Source organism: Oncorhynchus clarkii, chromosome 18 (genome assembly GCF_045791955.1).
Source record: "Oncorhynchus clarkii lewisi isolate Uvic-CL-2024 chromosome 18, UVic_Ocla_1.0, whole genome shotgun sequence".
Classification (NCBI taxonomy): domain Eukaryota; kingdom Metazoa; phylum Chordata; class Actinopteri; order Salmoniformes; family Salmonidae; genus Oncorhynchus; species Oncorhynchus clarkii.
Window position 1 is genome coordinate 15,593,030 of NC_092164.1, and position 24,225 is coordinate 15,617,254.

Sequence of the window (24,225 nt, forward strand, 5' to 3'; positions counted from 1 at the left end):
ATTGCCATTTGTACAACACAACCTACATTTTCTGTGCACGATAACTGTATAGATTTGCATGAAAGAAAAACTACTTAACAGGGTAACAAAAAACAGCCATCCACCCATTCTTCAGAAATTTATGAAATTTCACGATTTAACAAATATTGAAAAAATAAATCTGGGAACAGGGGAACTCGACCTCACTAATAACAGCATATGAAACCAGGGGAACTCGACCTCACTAATAACAGCATATGAAACCAGGGGAACTCGACCTCACTAATAACAGCATATGAAACCAGGGGAACTCCACCTCACTAATAACAGCATATGAAACCAGGGGAACTCGACCTCACTAATAACAGCATATGAAACCAGGGAAACTCGACCTCACTAATAACAGCATATGAAACCAGGGGAACTCGACCTCACTAATAACAGCATATGAAACCAGGGGAACTCGACCTCACTAATAACAGCATGTGAAACCAGGGGAACTCGACCTCACTAATAACAGCATATGGAACCAGGGGAACTCGACCTCACTAATAACAGCATATGAAACCAGGGGAACTCCACCTCACTAATAACAGCATATGAAACCAGGGGAACTCGACCTCACTAATAACAGCATATGAAACCAGGGGAACTCGACCTCACTAATAACAGCATATGAAACCAGGGGAACTCCACCTCACTAATAACAGCATATGAAACCAGGGGAACTCGACCTCACTAATAACAGCATTTGAAACCAGGGGAACTCGACCTCACTAATAACAGCATATGAAACCAGGGGAACTCGACCTCACTAATAACAGCATATGAAACCAGGGGAACTCGACCTCACTAATAACAGCATATGAAACCAGGGGAACTCGACCTCACTAATAACAGCATATGAAACCAGGGGAACTCGACCTCACTAATAACAGCATATGAAACCAGGGGAACTCGACCTCACTAATAACTGCATATGAAACCAGGGGAACTCGACCTCACTAATAACAGCATATGAAACCAGGGGAACTCGACCTCACTAATAACAGCTTATGAAACCAGGGGAACTCGACCTCACTAATAACAGCATATGAAACCAGGGGAACTCCACCTCACTAATAACAGCATATGAAACCAGGGGAACTCCACCTCACTAATAACAGCATATGAAACCAGGGGAACTCCACCTCACTAATAACAGCATATGAAACCAGGGGAACTCGACCTCACTAATAACAGCATATGAAACCAGGGGAACTCCACCTCACTAATAACAGCATATGAAACCAGGGGAACTCCACCTCACTAATAACAGCATATGAAACCAGGGGAACTCCACCTCACTAATAACAGCATATGAAACCAGGGGAACTCCACCTCACTAATAACAGCATATGAAACCAGGGAAACTCGACCTCACTAATAACAGCATATGAAACCAGGGGAACTCCACCTCACTAATAACAGCATATGAAACCAGGGGAACTCCACCTCACTAATAACAGCATATGAAACCAAGGGAACTCCACCTCACTAATAACAGCATATGAAACCAGGGGAACTCCACCTCACTAATAACAGCATATGAAACCAGGGAAACTCGACCTCACTAATAACAGCATATGAAACCAGGGGAACTCCACCTCACTAATAACAGCATATGAAACCAGGGGAACTCCACCTCACTAATAACAGCATATGAAACCAGGGGAACTCGACCTCACTAATAACAGCATATGAAACCAGGGAAACTCGACCTCACTAATAACAGCATATGAAACCAGGGGAACTCGACCTCACTAATAACAGCATATGAAAGCAGGGGAACTCGACCTCACTAATAACAGCATATGAAACCAGGGAAACTCGACCTCACTAATAACAGCATATGAAACCAGGGGAACTCGACCTCACTAATAACAGCATATGAAACCAGGGGAACTCGACCTCACTAATAACAGCATATGAAACCAGGGAAAGTAGCACTTCATATTTATTTTTTATAGAATTGAATTCAATGCATATTCCATTCATACCATTATCCAAAATATACAACAAGGCAGAGGGGGCAGAGTATGCAACTTCTATAAATATGTCTTTATTGATGTAGATTTTTTTATTATCTCTTACATTTTGAACTCAAGTAGAGAGGAGAGGGACCACCTATTTTGTCACCTAGTTCATTCATGGTAGAAAAAGGTCCGTAGGCACCAGTCGAACTGCGCTGACAGGGGGGCTGGTGATGGGTGGTGGTGATGTCAGAGAGGGAGGGGCTTTTTAAAAGGACCATAAAATAACTGCATTCAAGAAAAGAGAAAACACTGACAAGGTCGTATTATTCAGACGTCTAAAACTTCTGGTAAGAATGCCTCCCCTCTCCCCTCTTCTAATTCAGGCCTTTGGCGCACAGCTCCCCTTGATCCGTGATAGATATAAAGAGTTCAGCAAACTAGCCTCCATGTTGGCAACCAACGTGTCATAACAATAAGGTTCTCATTTGCATTCTCAGTGGAACGTCATTCTCCTTGCGACTTCCGGTGCCAACATGGCACCCACGGAAACTTGTCAAACCCAGTTTGCTGAATTCTGTAGATCTGTGGTTCCAGTGACGCCTGACCCAGCTTTCTTCACTCCCACTCGCCCCCTCTCCAGTCTCACCCCAGCCTGAACACCAGAGTGATTACAGAGGGCAGGACTCTAGCAGCAGACGGATGTGGAGGGTGAGTGAGAGAGAGAGCGGCAAAATGAAAAACAAAACTCAAGATGATTCCAAACAACAGGCACGTTGGAATAGTGTGTGTGTCGATGCTGTCTAAACTGTCACTGTTAACAACAGCAGGAAATAGTTTGGTTTCTCACAGAAAAACACTGTTTCCCTTCTAAAAATACACTCCCCCACCCACCAGAGGGGAGGGGATGGGGGAGAGGGGGACACTGCACTGCTCCCACCATTTATGGATGTATGCATACGTGGCTGTGATGAACAATGTGTGTGTGTGTGTTTTTGATCAGGTGTCACATGATCAGTGGTGTGTGTGTTTGTGTGTAGGTGTGCTGCGGCCGCCTGAAGACATGAAGGTGTGTGCCCGTTCTTCCGTTCAGATGATTTCAAAAGTCTTCTTGAGCTCCATGATGAGCTGCCAGTCAGATTTGCCCATCTCGTCTCTGAACCAGTTCTTCAGGGCATCGATGGACGCTCTGGTGATCTGGAGAACAAACAAAAGACCACATTCAGAACTCCGAAGTCTCCCCATTCTCATTATGGTCCACTACTTCTAGTACAGAACCCAGTGTTGTTAGAGTTTGGGTACCTGCTGTCAGTACAATGTAACAGTGAGTACTTACAACATCTGATACACTGATTTGACCTGAAAACCCACCACACGGTAATTTGAACATTGAAAAGAACAGTGTTGCCTTTCTCCTCTCTGTGACTGTACCTTGCTGACGAGGATGTCGGTGGCCTCAAAGTGTCGGCCGAACATCTTGGGTGCCTCCCCGGGGATCGGTTCGATCTTTATACAGATCTCCTGGCCCTTCTTGGCACTGTCCACCATCTTGTGGTTGATCTCAATGCTGGTCACGATGCCAATGTCCACAAACTGACAGGGAGGAAGTCAGTCAGATAATATTATTACACCTGTTCCTATGTCCTACAAAGATAGAAACAGGTCCCACAAACACACGCTGCACTCTACATATACACACACACTCACCCCCTTGCTGGGCACACAGAGTGGGGTTCCCTGTCTGAGGACCCCAGCCTCCACGTTGACTCCCATGACTATGGGGTCTCTAGAGTTGAAGATGAACTGAGGCAGGATCTTCAGCTTAGTGGGGAACACAGCAATGTGTCTGTGGAGAATGACAGAGAAAACGACTGTTAGTACACCACAAACCTACTATCCTGTCTAGAAACCTAGCCCAGGCATACCCCATGCCTACTGTCTTGTCTGGAAACCCAGCACAGGCATGCCTACTGTCCTGTCTGGAAAACCTAGCCCAGGCATACCCCATGCCTACTGTCCTGTCTGGAAACCTAGCCCAGGCATGCCTACTGTCCTGTCTGGAAACCTAGCCCAGGCATACCCCACACCTACTGTCCTGTCTGGAAACCTAGCCTAGGCATACCCCACACCTACCGTCCTGTCTGGAAACCTAGCCCAGGCATACCCCACACCTACCGTCCTGTCTGGAAACCTAGCCCAGGCATACCCCACGCCTACCGTCCTGTCTGGAAACCTAGCCCAGGCATACCCCACACCTACCGTCCTGTCTGGAAACCTAGCCCAGGCATACCCCACACCTACTGTCCTGTCTGGAAACCTAGCCCAGGCATACCCCACGCCCACTGTCCTGTCTGGAAACCTAGCCCAGGCATACCCCCACACCTATCGTCCTGTCTGGAAACCTAGCCCAGGCATACCCCCAAACCTACCGTCCTGTCTGGAAACCTAGCCAAGGCATACCCCCACACCTACCGTCCTGTCTGGAAACCTAGCCCAGGCATACCCCCACACCTACCGTCCTGTCTGGAAACCTAGCCCAGGCATACCCCCACACCTACCGTCCTGTCTGGAAACCTAGCCCAGGCATACCCCCACATCTACCGTCCTGTCTGGAAACCTAGCCCAGGCATACCCCCACACCTACCGTCCTGTCTGGAAACCTAGCCCAGGCATACCCCACGCCTACCGTCCTGTCTGGAAACCTAGCCCAGGCATACCCTACGCCTACCGTCCTGTCTGGAAACCTAGCCCAGGCATACCCCACGCCTACTGTCCTGTCTGGAAACCTAGCCCAGGCATACCCCACGCCTACTGTCCTGTCTGGAAACCTAGCCCAGGCATACCCCACGCCTACTGTCCTGTCTGGAAACCTAGCCCAGGCATACCCCACGCCTACTGTCCTGTCTGGAAACCTAGCCCAGGCATACCCCACACCTACTGTCCTGTCTGGAAACCTAGCCCAGGCATACCCCACACCTACTGTCCTGTCTGGAAACCTAGACCAGGCATACCCCACACCTACTGTCCTGTATGGAAACCTAGCCCAGGCATACCCCACACCTACTGTCCTGTCTGGAAACCTAGCCCAGGCATACCCCACACCTACTGTCCTGTCTGGAAACCTAGACCAGGCATACCCCACACCTACTGTCCTGTCTGGAAACCTAGCCCAGGCATACCCCACACCTACTGTCCTGTCTGGAAACCTAGCCCAGGCATACCCCACACCTACTGTCCTGTCTGGAAACCTAGGCCAGGCATACCCCACGCCTACTGTCCTGTCTGAAAACCTAGCCCAGGCATACCCCACACCTACTGTCCTGTCTGGAAACCTAGCCCAGGCATACCCCACACCTACTGTCCTGTCTGGAAACCTAGCCCAGGCATACCCCACACCTACTGTCCTGTCTGGAAACCTAGCCCAGGCATACCCCACACCTACTGTCCTGTCTGGAAACCTAGCCCAGGCATACCCCACACCTACTGTCCTGTCTGGAAACCTAGCCTAGGCAGGACAGGTTTAGCCTTCCAATGGGCTGAGTGTGGATCACTTGTGCTAAGGCCTATGACAGCAAAACAAAGTTATGGTTGGTATCATGTAGTGTGTGTGTGTGTTCACATACTTGAACTCGTCCTGCTTGGCCTTCTTGTAGTCCTCTCTGTACTTGGTGAAGGCATCAAACAGGTGGTAGATGATCTCAGCGCTGAACACCCTGACCCCCAGACTATCAGCCATCTCCTGAGAGTCCCTCTCCACCTTCACATCAAACGCCAGGATCGTTGCATACCTAGAACAGGACAGCGTGGATTTTTATTGTCCAGTTTTCACCGATTGGTTATTGTCTCAGCGTAATTAACCTATCAAACAAATGTATGACAGGGTATAGAAAGGAGAGAAGACAGAAGAGGTCACACACTGTGGGTCATGCTCCAGCATAGTGGAAGCTTTCATCACGTCTTTCTTGTGGACTGGACCGATGTTGATGCCAGCGTACTGTTGGAGGAGACGGAAAAACATGAACATTACAGCACAGTTTCTCAATACTATATTGTAGTTTGATACGGTGTGTGTGTGTATGTGGGTGATACTCACAGGCACTTTGGACACTCGTAGGAACTCCAGCAAGGCTTCCAGGGATCCGAGAGTGGAGGCCTGGACGTACACACCCTTCTCCTCCAGCTTGATGGAGTTCAGAGTCTGTTTCAGCTCCCGCACCAGCTCATCCTGTTGGGGGATCATAATGCAGAAGATCTCAATACACTGTGTGTGTGTGTACTAGTAACTAACTCAAGAGATGGAAAAATAAGACAAGAAGAGGAAGCAGGGAGCCATTCATAACTATTGACATGTAGCCATAGGTGGCAGAGGGATCCAGTCTAGCACTATTGAGACACAGCCCTGTTTTCATACACAGAAGGGTTTCTTCAACTATGGGTCGGGTTCCAAGTGGGTTGCAAATAATGAGAATACATCTATAATCCCACACTATTTCTTCTTAATTTGGGTGGTTGGAGGATGATTTGGGTCACAGGGTCAATTTCTCATTTGGGTCTCGAGCTGAACATTTTTAAGAACCTCTGATACACAGTACATAAACTGGGTGGTTCGAGCCCTGAACGCTGATTGGCCGAAAACTGTGATATATCAGACCATATACCCAGGGTATGACAAAACATTTATTTTTACTGTTCTAATTACGTTGGTAACCAGTTTATAATAGCAATAAGGCACCTGAAGGGTTTTTAGTATATTGCCAATATACCACAGCTAAGGGCTATATCCAGGCACTCTGCGTTGCGTCGTGCATAAGAACAGCCCTTAGCCGTGGTATATTGGCCATATACCACACCCCCCCCCGGGCCATATCGCTTAAATGTGCCAGTCTCACCCTGAGCACGGCCACCTCGTCCTCCTTGTGGGCCACCAGCAGGGGGAGCCCTGCCAGCGTCTTCTCCAGATCTTTCCCCAGAATCTTCACTCCCTGGGCCGTACACACCTCCTTATGCTTCTCATACTGGTTCTAAAGAGGACAGGGGGTCAGATCATTCATTAATACTACCTACTGGTTCTAAAGAGGACAGGGGTCAGATCATTCATTAATACTGCCTACTGGTTCTAAAGAGGACAGGGGGTCAGATCATTCATTAATACTACCTACTGGTTCTAAAGAGGACAGGGGTCAGATCATTCATTAATACTACCTACTGGTTCTAAAGAGGACAGGGGTCAGATCATTCATTAATACTACCTACTGGTTCTAAAGAGGACAGGGGGTCAGATCATTCATTAATACTACCTACTGGTTCTAAAGAGGACAGGGGTCAGATCATTCATTAATACTACCTACTGGTTCTAAAGAGGACAGGGGGTCAGATCATTTATTAATACTACCTACTGGTTCTAAAGAGGACATGGGGTCAGATCATTCATTAATACTACCTACTGGTTCTAAAGAGGACAGGGGGTCAGATCATTCATTAATACTACCTACTGGTTCTAAAGAGGACAGGGGGTCAGATCATTCATTAATGCTACCTACTGGTTCTAAATAGGACAGGGGGTCAGATCATTCATTAATACTACCTACTGGTTATAAAGAGGACAGGGGGTCAGATCATTCATTAATACTACCTACTGGTTCTAAAGAGGACAGGGGGTCAGATCATTCATTAATACTACCTACTGGTTCTAAAGAGGACAGGGGTCAGATCATTCATTAATACTACCTACTGGTTCTAAAGAGGACAGGGGGTCAGATCATTCATTAATACTACCTACTGGTTCTAAAGAGGACAGGGGTCAGATCATTCATTAATACTACCTACTGGTTCTAAAGAGGACAGGGGGTCAGATCATTCATTAATACTACCTACTGGTTCTAAAGAGGACAGGGGGTCAGATCATTCATTATACCTACTGGTTCTAAAGAGGACAGGGGTCAGATCATTCATTAATACTACCTACTGGTTCTAAAGAGGACAGGGGTCAGATCATTCATTATACCTACTGGTTCTGAAGAGGACAGGGGGTCAGATCATTCATTAATACTACACACAGATCATCATTATGGGGCCAATAGTTTTTTTTAAAGGTTTTATTGTCACATACACCAGATAGGTGCAGTGAAATGTGTTGTTTTACAGAGTCAGCCATAGTAGTACGGTGCCCCTTGCTCAAAGGCACAGACAGATTTTACACGTTGTCGGTTCGGGTATTTGAACCAGCAACTTTTTGGTTACTGGCCCAATGCTCTAACCGCTAGGCTACCTGCTGCTAATTCTATCTTCCACCGTCAAATTATCGCTTAGTCTGCCATTGACATCAGTGAATTATTTAGTGAAAATGAGACGTGGAAGTTAGGATTAACCCCTAGCCAAGTCATGGACAGCATGACATTCCTGTTGAAATCAGGTCAGAACTGTCTGCTGCTCCTACAAGTGCTCTTTAAAATAAACATAAACATTTCCTCCATACCTTGACCCTGAGCTCCTTCATGGGTGGAGGCAGCAGCAGCCCCCTGATCTGGGTGACGATGGGTCCCTCCACCCCCGGGACGATGACGGTCATGCCCTCCCGGAGAACGCCGTTGATCAGGATCACGTCTATAGTGGTGCCCATACCAGGCAGGGCTTTCACCTGACGATGGACAGGGACACATGTTGAGTTTAATACAACATTAAGTGTAATGACACTGGCGTAACGGTAGTGCGACTGGTGTAACGGAAACGATCCTAAAATAACAGCAATCTAACCGTGACAACAACAGATCATTCTTCCTCGTCCCCATAAACTGTAACAGTAATGTAGTAATTGTCCCTCACCTCCATGACCTGAGCCCTGAGCTCGTCGCAGTGTGCCAGGCGTCGTGCCAGCATGGTCTGGGTGAGCTCCACCAGCAGAGCGATCAGGTTGCCCATGCCGTCCCCGGAGTGGGCCGAGGTGGGCACCAGAGACACAAAGGTCCTCGGGTCCTTGTTCTCATGGAAGAGGGCTGCGTTCAGACCCTGTACGAATACACAATCAAATCAAAGTTCATTGGTCGCATACGCAGATCTGTAGATGTTAAGATGCAGTGAAATGCTTATGTTTCTAGCTCTACCAGTGAAGTCCTGTCTAACACAATAACAACATACGAATGAAATGCAGAAATATCAGAACGAGCAATGTCAGAGACCAGAATATAAATATATATATACACATATAATAGTGTGTATAGACAGTATGGACAGACAGTATATCAATAGAGAAGTTGTGTACAGCAGTAGATAACTACAACCTGATTGCTCTGCTGGTAGATACAGTGGGGCAAAAAAGTATTTAGTCAGCCACCAATTGTGCAAGTTCTCCAACTTAAAAAGGTGAGAGAGGCCTGTAATTTTCATCATAGGTACACTTCAACTATGACAGACAAAATGAGAAAAAAAATCCAGAAAATCACATTGTAGGATTTTTAATGAATTTATTTGCAAATTATAGTGGAAAATATGTATTTGGTCACCTACAAACAAGCAAGATGGCTGGCTCTCACAGAACTGTAACTTCTTCTTTAAGAGGCTCCTCTGTCCTCCACTCGTTACCTGTATTAATGGCACCTGTTTGAACTTGTTATCAGTATAAAAGACACCTGTCCACAACCTCAAACAGTCACACTCCAAACTCCACTATGGCCAAGAACAAAGAGCTGTCAAAGGACACCAGAAACAAAATTGTAGACCTGCACCAGGCTGGGAAAACTGAAACAGCAAAAGATATGCAGCTTGGTTTGAAGAATTCAACTGTGGGAACAATTATTAGGAAATGGAAGACAAACAAGACCACTGATAATCTCCCTCGATCTGGGATCTCCACGCAAGATCTCACCCCTTGGGGTCAAAATGATCACAAGAACGGTGAGCAGAAATCCCAGAACCACACGGGGGGACCTAGTGAATGACCTGCAGAAAGCTGGGCCCAAAGTAACAAAGCCTACCATCAGTAACACACTACGCCGCCAGGGACTCAAATCCTGCAGTGCCAGACGTGTCCCCCTGCTTAAGCCAGTACATGTCCAGGCCCGTCTGAAGTTTGCTAGAGAGCATTTGGATGATCCAGAAGAAGATGGGAGAATGTCATATGGTCAGATGAAACCAAAATATAACTTTTTGGTAAAAACTCAACTCGTCTTATTTGGAGGACAAAGAATGCTGAGTTGCATCCAAAGAATACCATACCTACTGTGAAGCACGGGGGTGGAAACATCATGCTTTGGGGCTGTTTTTCTGCAAAGGGACCGGGGTGACTGATCCGTGTAAAGGAAAGATTGAATGGGGCCATGTATCGTGAGATTTTGAGTGAAAACCTCCTTCCATCAGCAAGGGCATTGAAGATGAAACGTGGCTGGGTCTTTCAGCATGACAATGATCCTAAACACACCGCCCGGGCAACGAAGGAGTGGCTTCGTAATAAGCATTTCAAGGTCCTGGAGTGACCTAGCCAGTCTCCAGATCTCAACCCCATAGAAAATCTTTGGAGGGAGTTGAAAGTCCGTGTTGCCCAGCAACAGCCCCAAAACATCACTGCTCTAGAGGAGATCTGCATGGAGGAATGGGCCAAAATACCTGGAACAGTGTGTGAAAACCTTGTGAAGACTTACAGAAAACGTTTGACCTCTGTCATTGCCAACAAAGGGTATATAACAAAGTATTGAGATAAACTTTTGTTATTGACCAAATACTTATTTTCCACCATAATTTGAAAATAAATTCATTAAAAATACTACAATGTGATTTTCTGGATTTTTTTTCTAATTTTGTCTGTCATAGTTGAAGTGTACCTATGATGAATATTACAGCCCTCTCTCATTTAAAAAAAAATTTTTTTTTACCCCTTTTTCTCCCCAATTTCGTGGTATCCAATTGTTTTAGTAGCTACTATCTTGTCTCATCGCTACAACTCCCGTACGGGCTCGGGAGAGACGAAGGTTGAAAGTCATGCGTCCTCCGATACACAACCCAACCAAGCCGCACTGCTTCTTAACACAGCACGCATCCAACCCGGAAGCCAGCCGCACCAATGCGCCGGAGGAAACATCGTGCACCTGGCCACCTTGGCTAGCGCACACTGCGCCCAGCCCGCCACAGGAGTCGCTGGTGCGCGATGAGACAAGGACACCCCTACCGACCATGCCCTCCCTAACCCGGGCGACGCTAGGCCAATTGTGCGTCGCCCCACGGACCTCCCGGTCGCGGCCGGTTACGACAGAGCCTGGGCGCGAACCCTCTCTCATCTTTTTAAGTGGGAGAACATGCACAATTGGTGGCTGACTAAATACTTTTTTGCCCCACTAAAACTACTGCTGTACACACCTTTTAAATGGATGAATCTCGACTAGAATACAGTATATACATATGAAGTGTGTAAAACAGTAGGTAAACATCATTAAAGTGACTAGTGTTCCATGTCTATGTACATAAGGCAACACTCTCTCAGGTGCAGGGTCACTCAGGGTTCACACAATAGGTGCATTGCAATAGTGAAAAGTGCTGTCAACGCCAAAACTCTTTCCCCCTCCGTTGTTCATATAGTTAGTGACCTGCTGGGCGAACTCAACGATGACAGCTTTGGCCCTCTCGTCAAACTCATCCTTGGTGTTCTTCTTCTGCTTCTTCAGTGTGGCCACCACGTCTGTGTCCGGACTCTTCTTCCAGTCGTACAGACGGTCAATCTGGAGTAGACATAGAAATGGAACAAATAGAAGGGACAAAAATACACATGTCACATGGATGGGCAACCAATTAACTATTTGTGCAACAAACAAAAACATTCCGCAAGCTATTGTATCCTGGTAGCTTTATTCCCAGTGAATTGTGGGCTACTGAGTGCCTTTAATACATGCAAGTCCTCTACTAGCCATCTAACTATCCATCCCAGAGGTAAGCTATGAGCATGTCTGACCAGACAGACTGACCTTGTTAAGTGCTACAATGAAGGGACACTTCTTCTCCTTGAGCAGGTTGATGGACTCCAGGGTCTGAGGCTCCAGGCCGTGCATGATGTCCACCACCAGGATGGCTATGTCACACAGAGAGCTGCCCCGGTTCCTCAGGTTACTGGACACACAGACAGACGGAGCGAGACGCAGTCAGGACAAACACATTTAGGGCACTGGACACACATTTTTCTGAATGAGGGTTTACCTGAAAGACTCGTGGCCTGGGGTGTCGATGATCAGCATTCCTGGGATTTTAATGGCCTCGTTGTTGAACTGAAGAGGAAACAATTAAATGATTAAAGAGCCATTAAACACCAACTATCTATTCAAATCCAATGCCATACACACACTGGGTGTACAAAACATTAGAAACACCAGCTCTTTCCATGACAGACAGACCAGATGAATCCAGGTGACAGCTATGATCCCTTATTGATCACTTGTTAAATCCACTTCAATCCGTGTAGATGAAGGGGAGGAGACAGGTTAAAGAAGGATTTTTAAGCATTGGAACATGGATTGTGTATGTGTGCCATACAGAGAGGGTGGATGGGCGAGACAAAACACTGAAGTGCCTTTGAACGGGGTAAGGTAGTAGGTGTCAGGCATATCGGTTTGAGTGTGTCAAGAACTGCAACGCTGCTGTGTTTTTCACATTCAACAGTTTCCCATGTGTATCAAGAAGGGTCCACCACTAAAAGGCCATACAGCCAACTTGACAACTGTAAAGCATAGGAGTCAACATGGGCCAGCATCCCTGTGGAACGCTTTTGACACCTTGTAGAGTCCATGCCACGACGAATTGAGACAGTTCTGAGGGCAAAACAGAAGGTGTTCCTAATGTTTTGTACACTCAGTGTACGGTCACTGTTCCGTGTATGACTGGGTCTGAGCTGAAGGGAGAGGAGCAGCAGTACTCACGTTCTTCACCATCTTGGTCTGCTCTACGATGGCCTCCAGCGGTACGTTAGTGGCTCCGATCTGTTGGGTGATCCCTCCTGCCTCTCCGTCCTGTACGTGTGTATGCCTCAGCTTGTCCAGGATCTTGGTCTTGCCTGTGTCTACGTGGCCCAGTACACAGACGACGGGGGAGCGGAGCTTGTCCAGGTTTATGTTCTTTATGTTCTCTGCTCGCCGTTTCTACAGAGGAGGAGCACAGAGACAACAACATTACACTTCCCTACCGTTTAACAATGTTGATAGGATGTGTGTTTGTGAAAGACTACCTCAATACGCTTCTTGGCCTTGTCGTAGATCCGCTCTTCTTTAGTGCGATCGTCATCTGAGTCGCTGTCACTACTGGACTCTGAGCTCTCCTTCCCTCCCTTCCTCTTAGTGGCTGGGGCCTGCTGCGTTGTGTGAGGCTGACTCTCCTTCTCTTCCTCCTCACTCTCCTCCTCTTCGTCATCCTCTTCCTCCTCGTCCTCTTCCTCGTCGTCGTCGTCCTCTTCCTCCGGCTGTGACGAGGGTTTCTGTTGGGGCTGCTTTGGCGTCTCTGGCTTCACCTCAATGTGGACCGTCTTCAGCTCTGTAGAGGGAGAAGAGACGTTATGTGAGGTGTAAGCCACCAAGCCTTTGGGAGATATTGCCATATTGCTAAAAACCTAAAGTCTGTCCTGTCTTACCTTTGTCCTGATCGATGGTCTCAGCGATAGCCTCCCAGTCATCAACTGCAGACTCAGCTTTCTGCTCTACCTCTGGGGGGAGGGACAGGAAGACATGACACAAAATGTGACTGAGGCAATGAAAGTTGTCTGGCGTTACACCCAGATCTGGACAACAAGCGGAGGACATTAAGGCAGGCTCCGTCTCCAAGATCTATGGTCCATTTTACCTGCTGCTACTTCGGGAGTTTCCACTGCCATCTGTGAGATGATTGGCTCTGCCGTCTCCGACGTGGGTGACATGACCTCTGAGATCTCTGACCGGGGAAGAGGAGGAATGAGGGACAAGGCACAAACAAATAGATAGATGACTTTGCAGTTGGGCATGTATTTGATGTGGATTGGAAGAGGCTGTTACCTTCAGGGGTCTGTGCTTGTTGGGGCTTCTTTTTCCTCTTGTCTCCGTACACTGGCTTCTTCTTTGGCACTGAGCCGTCTTTGGATGGCACTTCAATACCCTGGGCCTTCAGGAGTTCAAGTGTGGCCTCTGCCCTGGCCCGGGCCTCTTTCTGGGCTTTGGTCAGCAGTTTGCCCTCCTTCTTCAGCCTCTCCTTCCTCTCTTTCTCCTTCTGTTTCTTCTTCTCCTTGCGCTCCTGTTCCAGACGCTCCTGTAGGTGTTACATTGAAGAGGTCAGTTGGTAAGAGGTCAGTGTGTGTGTGTGTGTGTGTGTGTGTGTGTGTGTGTGTGTGTGTATGTGTGTGCTTAACCTGCTCCAGTCTCTGAGCCTCCTGCTCTTCCAGGCGACGCAGGTTCTCCTCTTCCTCCTTCTTGGCACGTTCCTCTTCCTCCTTCATGTGAGCCAGAGCCTCCTGCATGGCCTTCACTGTGGCCTTGCTGGGTCCCTTCTTCTTCTCCTCTTTCTCCTTCTCCTTGTCCCCCTTCTTCTTCTTCTTGTCTTTCTTGCCCTTCTTGTCTCCCCCTTCCTCTTCTGAAGTAGCACAAAACCCCGGACAGAAATCAGTCACAGCACAGTAACTATGCAAGCCATTTCTACATGTTGGACTAATTGCATGTAACTACACAGTAACGCCACTTTTAACTACTTTGAAAACATCACCATTGGGTTCATTCATTGTTTCCACCACCGCATCGGCAGCTAATGGGTACAGAATTAAGATCAGTAGACTTCTACTATTGTAACTGTATGCAACTACACATTAACACGTGTATTTGTATGTATTATGCTGCTCATCCTGGGGTCCAGCAAAATTAAGGCATCTAACAAGCTACCTTGAAGCAGAAATCTGTTTGTTTCCATTCTCTTACCATTAATTGCTTCAAGCACCTCATCGGCAGCTAATGGGTACAGATAAGCATTTACACATTAAAACGAAAGTAGTTCCTACATGGCATATGGGCAACTCATTGTAAAGTGTTGCCGCTTAGGCTGTGGAATGGATACAATATAAACCAATTGTAAATCTCACCCTCTCCTTGAGGATCAGCCCCTTCCTGATCTTCAATCTCTGCTGCTGCCTCCGTCTCTGCTGCTGGGGCTGCTGCTGGGGTTGGGGCTGCTGCTGGGGCCACCGCTGGCTCACTCTTCTTCCCTACCTCTTTCTCTTTCTTAGGCACTGCTGCAACATCAATACTCCCCTCTTTCTCCTCCTCCTTCTCCTTCTGCTTCTTCAGCTTAGCCCTGTCCTCCTCTTTCTTCTTGCGGTCTCTCTCCTTCTTCTCTGCCTTCTTCTGAGCTGCCGTCTTCATCTTGAAGGTTCCCTCCTCCTCTTCCTCTTCTTCACTGTCTGCCTTGGCTTTGCCCTTCTTCTTCTTGCCTTTCTTTCCGGCCTGTGACGCGTCCACCGAGTCGTCATCATCTGAATCATCCTCCCCTCCCCCCTCTCCTTTCCTCGCACCTCCATCGTCGTCCTCCTCTTCCTCGTCCGAGGCCTCCTTGCGGCCTCCTTTCTTCCCTGCCTTGGGTTTCCTCCGGGTCCGTGAGGCGTCGTCCTCCGAGTCTGAGCCAGCAGCAGCAGCAGCAGCGGGGGCAGCAGACGTCTTCTTGTCCTTCTGCTTGTCTTCGTCTTCCACGTCACCCGTACCCGAAACCTCTTCGTCGTCCCCGTCGTCATCCTCCAGGCTGGCTCGCTTGCCCTTCCGTGTCTTCTTCTTCTCTGCTTTGGTGGGCGGCGGGGGCTCGGCGGCACTCTCCGGCTCGTCTGTGGCGTCTGGTTTCTGTGGATTGCGGAAGTGATGAGTGCTCCATAGAAGCATGTGCTTTGCCAGACAGGGTCATTACATAAGCAGATTAGCATTGGGCTATTAGCCCAGGGTTTCCGGTTAGAAAATGTGGCGCCAGACATGACTGGACCCATACTATGCATTGGGTGCATACCCTGACTAGGCGTCCATCCACGTGCCCAGAATAACAGTCATCACATTTAGATTATGGTAATTCATTTTAACAGAACATGCAAGTCAAGGATGCAGTGACCTGTGTCCTTCTTACCGCGCACATTGAAGATGTTAGAATATCTGTCAACATGAACTTTTCCTCAGCCAACAAGACGAGTGACGAACAGCAAAAATAGGCAGCGAGTTTCAAGTTTGGGGAAGCTATTTTTCCCAGGAAAAATGCCCCTTTATAATAAAGCATTCCATGAATCATCGCATTAGCAGACTTATGTAAGATAACCTACTATTCTTAAGGAGTAAATCGGACAGTCAACATTTTGATTAATAATATAACTCAATCACTGTTCGCAAAAAAGACTGTTCAATGCGGAGCTCGTATAGAGTAGAGGCCTCGGCTATATCAGATACGCTTTTTCTTTCTGTGCACATAAAACAAATATGGCCTTTTATAAAAACACATTTCATGCAATTCTACTACACTTTATATGACTGCAGACATTAGCAGAATATTTTTTTAAATGACAAATTACAGGGTAGCCTACTGTGCTGACACTCACAATATAATAGGTCTCCCGGAAAGGGTGACAGAATATGACGTCCATCTAAACTGGAGGAGGAAGATTATAGTCCAAAAACAAACTTTTAAGTGACACTGACACGACAATGATAAAGAGTGAATTTGAGCAAAGCTCACTCAACGGGGATATGGCCGATGTCTCTGCTGGTGCCAATAAGATAGGCTATAGGCCTACTGTTGTTCGCTCAATTGAGTTGAGAATTTACAGATTAGAGTGTTTTCATTGTCTTCTCTTTACAGCAATAGCCATGCTTCTTTCCAAACTATGTTTTCCCATCTTGAATTTTGAAATATTCCAATATGCCTGGCTGGGCCTCTTTTCATTGACAGTCATAACTCAACAATAATCTATTTGGCATTTTCCACGTGTGCTGCCCAAATTCTGCATGCTGCCTTTCCTTCCAACTGTAGGCAACGGGATTTAAAACAATCCACAACTTATTAAACATTTTTAAGGCTAGAGGAGGCTAACGATCCTCTGTGGCCAAATCATGCTTAACAGCCTATTTTAAATGATTTTCTTTCTTTCTGTATAGACAGGAGTAGGCTAATCAGGCTATATCATTTTGGCAATTTAATAACATTTACTTAGGGAAACCTTGGCATTCCCTAGCCTTATCACTGTGCATGAGCCTGTCAATCTACTATCCCCCATAGTAGAAAAGTTGACCTATTCTATAGGTCCGTTTGTTGAGATGGAAAGAGCCCAAACAGACTCTGAGACAGTTGTAGGACGATAGATCCCAAATTCATACAACCAGTAGGCCTCGGATACAGAAAACATATTTTAAAAAGCAACGAGTCGGGCGCAACAGATCAGAACATTTCGCTTAAATGTTTAAAAAATATTATTTTTTAAGATTATTAAGTCAGCAATGTGCACAAGGCAGTAGGCTAGGTGGGAATGTGCATTTGGCTACCGGACAATGAAAGAAAGTTGATAACCAATAGAAAAGAAGAGAAATAGTCCGTATAAAATATTTTCCTCCACGGATATGGTGGGATTCTGCCTAGTCTACTTTGAAGCCAGGTAAAACACGCCCCATAATATGTAGTAAAACACGCCTCATAATATGTAGTAAAACACGCCCCATAATATGTAGTAAAACACGCCCCATAATATGTAGTAAAACACGCCCCATAATATGTAGTAAAACACGCCCCATAATATGTAGTAAAACACGCCCCATAATATGTAGTAAAACACGCCCCATAATATGTAGTAAAACACGCCCCATAATATGTAGTAAAACACGCCCCATAATATGTAGTAAAACACGCCCCATAATATGTAGTAAAACACGCCCCATAATATGTAGTAAAACACGCCCCATAATATGTAGTAAAACACGCCCCATAATATGTAGTAAAACACGCCCCATAATATGTAGTAAAACACGCCCCATAATATGTAGTAAAACACGGCCCATAATATGTAGTAAAACACGCCCCATAATATGTAGTAAAACACGCCCCATAATATGTAGTAAAACACGCCTCATAATATGTAGTAAAACACGCCCCATAATATGTAGTAAAACACGCCCCATAATATGTAGTAAAACACGCCCCATAATATGTAGTAAAACACGCCCCATAATATGTAGTAAAACACGCCTCATAATATGTAGTAAAACACGCCTCATAATATGTAGTAAAACACGCCCCATAATATGTAGTAAAACACGCCTCATAATATGTAGTAAAACACGCCCCATAATATGTAGTAAAACACGCCCCATAATATGTAGTAAAACACGCCTCATAATATGTAGTAAAACACACCTCATAATATGTAGTAAAACACTCCCCATAATATGTAGTAAAACACGCCCCATAATATGTAGTAAAACACGCCCCATAATATGTAGTAAAACACGCCCCATAATATGTAGTAAAACACGCCCCATAATATGTAGTAAAACACGCCTCATAATATGTAGTAAAACACGCCTCATAATATGTAGTAAAACACTCCCCATAATATGTAGTAAAACACGCCTCATAATATGTAGTAAAACACGCCCCATAATATGTAGTAAAACACGCCCCATAATATGTAGTAAAACACGCCCCATAATATGTAGTAAAACACGCCTCATAATATGTAGTAAAACACGCCCCATAATATGTAGTAAAACACGGCCCATAATATGTAGTAAAACACGCCCCATAATATGTAGTAAAACACGCCCCATAATATGTAGTAAAACACGCCCCATAATATGTAGTAAAACACGCCCCATAATATGTAGTAAAACACGCCTCATATTATGTAGTAAAACACGCCCCATAATATGTAGTAAAACACGCCTCATAATATGTAGTAAAACACGCCTCATAATATGTAGTAAAACACGCCTCATAATATGTAGTAAAACACGCCTCATAATATGTAGTAAAACACGCCTCATAATATGTAGTAAAACACGCCTCATAATATGTAGTAAAACACGCCTCATAATATGTAGTAAAACACGCCCCATAATATGTAGTAAAACGTTGAGGTTTCAAACAACTGAGTAGCTATACGTTTTCAAGAGGCTTACTGCCTCCAGCTCATTGCAAAGTGGTGTGTGAAGCCTGATGAAGCCTGCCTTCCGTTGCCTGTGTATTTGAATGACGAATGGGAAGCATTCTTCAATTACCAGTAGAGAAATAAAAAAAATATCAGGTATTTTTAATCGTGGCCACAAAAATGTTTTCAACCCACGATTGCATTTACAATTGTTGTGCAATGATTGGGCTTATAAAAGCTCTGTCTGACAGATTTTCCTGGTTTATGGCTCAGTATCTGTATGCTGTGCACATGTGATTAAAAAGATGCATAACAAATATACACAAGCGGCAATTTAATTACACTAAATTATGCTAATTAACTCATAGAAAGAATAAGCATGAACGGTCAAATATATCTACATCAATTGGTATTTCCGTCAATAGGCTAAAACGCATTATCAGCTTTTCTAATTAATTTTTTTAAGCCGGCTATTACTGGCTAACGGAAACCCTGTTATAGCCTACTATAGGGTCATTATATATGCAGATTAGCACTGGGCAATAACCTGGTATAGGATCATTACATATGCAGATTAGCATTGGGCTATAGCCTGGTATAGGGTCATTACATTTGAAGATTAGCATATGGCTACACTTCACCTTGCTGCCTTTAGCTCCTGTGGTTTCAAGAGACAGTTCCTCCAGCTCCTTCAGGATGTCGTCTTCACTGTTAAAGATCAAATCATTATGATCAATACACAGTAGGCTGCAAAGTCCAAGGCAAGTGTAGAAATATTTATGTCCAGCAGTTGGTTCTTATTTCCTTAGTTATTTTAAAATGGAGCGTTCATTACTGTCGAAGAGAGAGAAATAAAGACTTACTCAAAATCGTCTTTCTTTTTGTCTTTCTTCTTCTTGGCCTTTCCTTTACCTTGCTCCTTGGAGGCTCCCGCTCCTTCGATTTCTGCTGCTAGGGCGTCAAGGTCGATGCCACCGTCTTTGGCACTGAAACAAAGTTATGCAAATCACATATGATGAACATTACACATGGTAAAAGACAGCATTACCAAGCATATCTTCTCCATGCAGATTTCTGCCATATGCTATGTTACAAAAAATGCAGGCTTACAGGCTGACTACACCGCTTGCGTCGCGTGAGCGAGCATGCAAAATAAATGTAGAAATCTATGTTATTCAATTATTGCACCAACACTGCTCACACGGCCCCAACAAGCATCTGCGATGTCAAGGGATAAAATATAAGTAAGTTCTATTTGTGACGCAGATCGCTCTGCAACTCCTGCCTCTCCCATCTCCTCATTGGTTATACCCACGTGGGTGACTGAAAGACGAACGAGGTCAGTGGCGGTAATGCACCTAATTTATGAAAGTTGCCAATCGCAATATAAAGTCAAGAGAAGAAAAGTCCTGGAAGGAGGAGAGATTACTAGAAACGATTTGGTTGACCGTTTTATGTGTGGATTATTTGGCGGAGTAGAGAACCTTGTGCATTTCAGGTAAAATAACAACTCAATGTTTTCATCCCAGGAAAAATTAGCTAGCAACAGCAAGCTAGCTAAAAAGAACAAATTAGATAGCAAGTGCAAGCTAGCTAGCTAAATTGCCATAAATGTTTACGCTTTCGACCTGTCCCCAAATTAATATAATTGGTTGAGAGTTTGTTTTGATATTTTAACCTTTGTGTCGTGATCGCATTTGGTGTGGGGGGACAAAATAAATTTATGCACGCGCGTAGTCGGTTTGGGATCCGTGTTAGCAGCAAAATGATACAAACTAGCAACGAATGTGTGGGATTTCAAATATTTGCAGCCTTGATCAAATTAGCACATTTCACGCAAATATGATTTTCATATCCAGTCCAACAAAAATACAGACCCAGTCAGTCAGTCCGACAAAAAGACAGACCCAGTCAGTCAGTCAGTCCGACAAAAGACAGACCCAGTCAGTCAATCAGTCCGACAAAAGACAGACCCAGTCAGTCAATCAGTCCGACAAAAGACAGACCCAGTCAGTCAATCAGTCCGACAAAAGACAGACCCAGTCAGTCAATCAGTCCGACAAGACAGACCCAGTCAGTCAGTCCGACAAAAGACAGACCCAGTCAGTCAGACCCAGTCAGTCTGTCCAACAAAGACAGACCCAGTCAGTCATTCCGACAAAAGACAGACCCAGTCAGTCAGTCCAACAAAGACAGACCCAGTCAGTCAGTCAGACAAAGACAGACCCAGTCAGTCAGTCCGACAAAGACAGACCCAGTCAGTCAATCAGTCCGACAAGACAGACCCAGTCAGTCAGTCCGACAAAAGACAGACCCAGTCAGTCAGACCCAGTCAGTCTGTCCAACAAAGACAGACCCAGTCAGTCATTCCGACAAAAGACAGACCCAGTCAGTCATTCCGACAAAAGACAGACCCAGTCAGTCAGTCAGACAAAGACAGACCCAGTCAGTCAGTCAGACAAAGACAGACCCAGTCAGTCAGTCAGACAAAGACAGACCCAGTCAGTCAGTCAGACAAAGACAGACCCAGTCAGTCAGTCAGACAAAGACAGACCCAGTCAGTCAGTCAGACCCAGTCAGTCACAGGACACTAAAAAGTCTTGTCAACAGAAAATGTTGACAGATTTGAAGGCTTTACTGCGGTCCTAAAATTACTTGCTGGTGGCCACAAATCAACCCTGACAGTGGGAAGTGTGCATCCAACAAGAACAACACCACCACCTGAATGGCAGCTGCACACTTGACACTGTTACGCTTTCAGTCCAAAAAATGCAATAACTAATTCTAGACCTTCAGTCTTATGTCAGACGGGTGAAGATGAAAACCAAACATGAAAGACAAACAACTTCAGTCCCTAACCTGTAATGACCATTATGATCATCTCAACTACTAACCATCCACAATCCAACCACAATAACCTTACCTGAAGCAGCACATGGATCTTTGAGACTAAAAGCCCTACGTCTGCTCAGCCTCAGACTTTATACAGAGGGTGAGGCTAGCCTCCTTGCATGCCTGTTGCATCAGCAGTGGAAAATACCTCTTAGTTAGAATGAAAAGGGCCCAACCCCGGGTGAAACACACAGGGTGCACAGTGCAGACACTCTTGCCTCTGGGTAATAAAATCATGAAGAAGCAGCTGATAGAACAGGATAATTCCATCAACATCCTGTCTATCAATGTTATTCCTTTCACTTATTTACCTGTAATAACTACTATGAATATTGCTTAAATACAAGTGCCTTTAGGGTTAGGGGCTAGTGGTTGTTTCTGGACCAGACCTATAATAGTTGTTGGTTATGGGGAACAGAGAGGACCATAGTTAATCAAGCTTTAATATCCTTCCCCCATTGCTGTTCAGCGCCATCTGTAGCCCTGGCCTGGTATCATCTTGACCTCACAACAGAGTTGACTGGAACAGGCTACAGATCAGCAGTATACAGTACAAGGGGTGAGAGCTCACCATCACGGCAGGTCAGTCAATATATATCCCTCCATTTTCAACTTAAATGGCAGCCGCCGCCACCAAGCCAGCACGACACTTAGCCTACTGTCGCTCTGTCTATTATCTGTCAAGGCTCATTCCCACAGTCAAAAGCAGACACCTGGTCATGACTTACAAAGGGTGGATAAGAGTGCCTACTACAAGGAGCTAGTGTAGATTTGTGCACTTGGCAGACAAGCAGCCATTGTAGGGCTATGTCGTAATGAGACGTGAGTCAGTGTCAATTGACATCTCTATTCAGGAATGTATCAATTTATGAACAACAACATTGGTTAAGACTTTTGGTCGTAAAGCATCATACTTGGCAATGGAAATAGTATATATATTTTAACCAGAGATCAGTATACTGCTTTATTCTGAAGCCCCACCAAACTGAGGACAACAACAAATCTCTGGGGTATCAATCGCAAATGACCATGTTTACTCACACGGGGTCACAGCCATTGAATGGATACTCAAGCCATAGAGGCGACAGTTGGGACAATGAATTAGGGCCCTTTCTGACAGCACAATGAAAAGGGATGATGTTGCAGGCATGGGGCATAGCCAGGCTGGAGGTCCTCACTTGTGTTGTCAGTGACTCAAAGATTCAGCAATAGTTCGCTGACAATGTCCTCCTAGAATTGCAACATATATAGCTAGTTATCTGCGTTTCCCTATTAGTGGGCGAGCAAGGTAGCTAAGTTAGATAGCTCACGAGCTAATGGAAATTAACTTCATTATGTGACTGCATGGAGCCTGGCTAGCTAGCTGGTAGTAGGATGCCAATGTAGCTGCATAACATATGCTAGCTAATAGCGAGAATAATAGGTTTCGTGTCTCTGTTGTTCAGCATCAAGTATGTTTATACGAGATATAAATTGGTTAATTCATTGTCAATATGAAAGGTAGAAAACAAGTGCGCGAGGATAACGTTAGCTTATGAATAAGCCCGAGACGGAGGCCTAGCCAAGGCAATCTGCCGCCACATGAAACTCATGGCTTCAGTATCATGCTAATGCTAGCCAGCTCAGCCTGTACGACTAGCGTTAGCTAGCTAACCGTTATAGTCATAGAAGTCTGTTGCATACATCACAACTTTTTCAAATCGTATGACACACGGGCCACACTATCGTGTACCTGTCATCGCCTGACTTTTTCTGTTTCTTCCCCATTCTCCTTGTTTTTAATTTTATCCACAATGTTCAGCCTCGTTGTTCGCCGATACAGCACATATGGTTGGTCCAATGGGGGTTGGTCACACATCCTGCGCAGTTGCAGAGCGTTTTCTATTGCCTGTACTGAAGTGAAGGGCATCTTCACTGCGCAAATTGCGCAGGTATAATGGAGTAACACATTATTAATAGTATTGTTATTGTGACAGGTGCAAAGAAATGTGTTGTTTTACAGGGTCAGCCAGTAGTACGGCATCCCAGGGGCAAATTAGGGACAAGTACCTTGCTCAAGGGTACATCGACAGATTTTTCACCTTATCGGCTCAGGTATTCAAACTAATAACCTTTCAGTTACTGGTCCAACACTAACCGCTAGGCCAAATAGTTTTATAATCAACTCAAGATAAACAGCAGCATGTCATTTTCAATGAGAGCAAATTAATCATAGTGGGCACTGTGTTCGAGCTAGCGAGATCCTATTGGCACCTT

General features: G+C 45.4%; 1 protein-coding gene across 2 annotated transcripts; it reads right to left on the bottom strand.

The window, feature by feature from the left end:
• Positions 1-784: 784 nt before the first annotated feature.
• LOC139373073 (eukaryotic translation initiation factor 5B-like) lies at positions 785-23,825 on the bottom strand. Of its 2 annotated transcripts, XM_071113145.1 has the most exons (23): positions 23,702-23,825; positions 19,941-20,063; positions 19,719-19,785; positions 15,055-15,802; positions 14,894-14,923; positions 14,335-14,555; positions 13,985-14,234; positions 13,797-13,883; positions 13,588-13,659; positions 13,189-13,490; positions 12,884-13,102; positions 12,168-12,235; positions 11,939-12,080; positions 11,564-11,695; positions 8,814-8,996; positions 8,467-8,628; positions 6,881-7,012; positions 6,085-6,216; positions 5,909-5,985; positions 5,615-5,779; positions 3,699-3,837; positions 3,423-3,584; positions 785-3,188 (listed from the first exon to the last, which is right to left on the bottom strand). In XM_071113145.1, exons 1-23 carry the CDS (start codon positions 23,734-23,736, stop codon positions 3,081-3,083), a joined length of 3,756 nt encoding a protein of 1,251 aa, XP_070969246.1. In that variant the 5' UTR covers positions 23,737-23,825; the 3' UTR covers positions 785-3,080. The 2 variants fall into 2 exon arrangements, with proteins under 2 accessions (XP_070969246.1, XP_070969247.1); XM_071113146.1 differs by lacking the exon at positions 14,894-14,923.
• Positions 23,826-24,225: the final 400 nt, after the last annotated feature.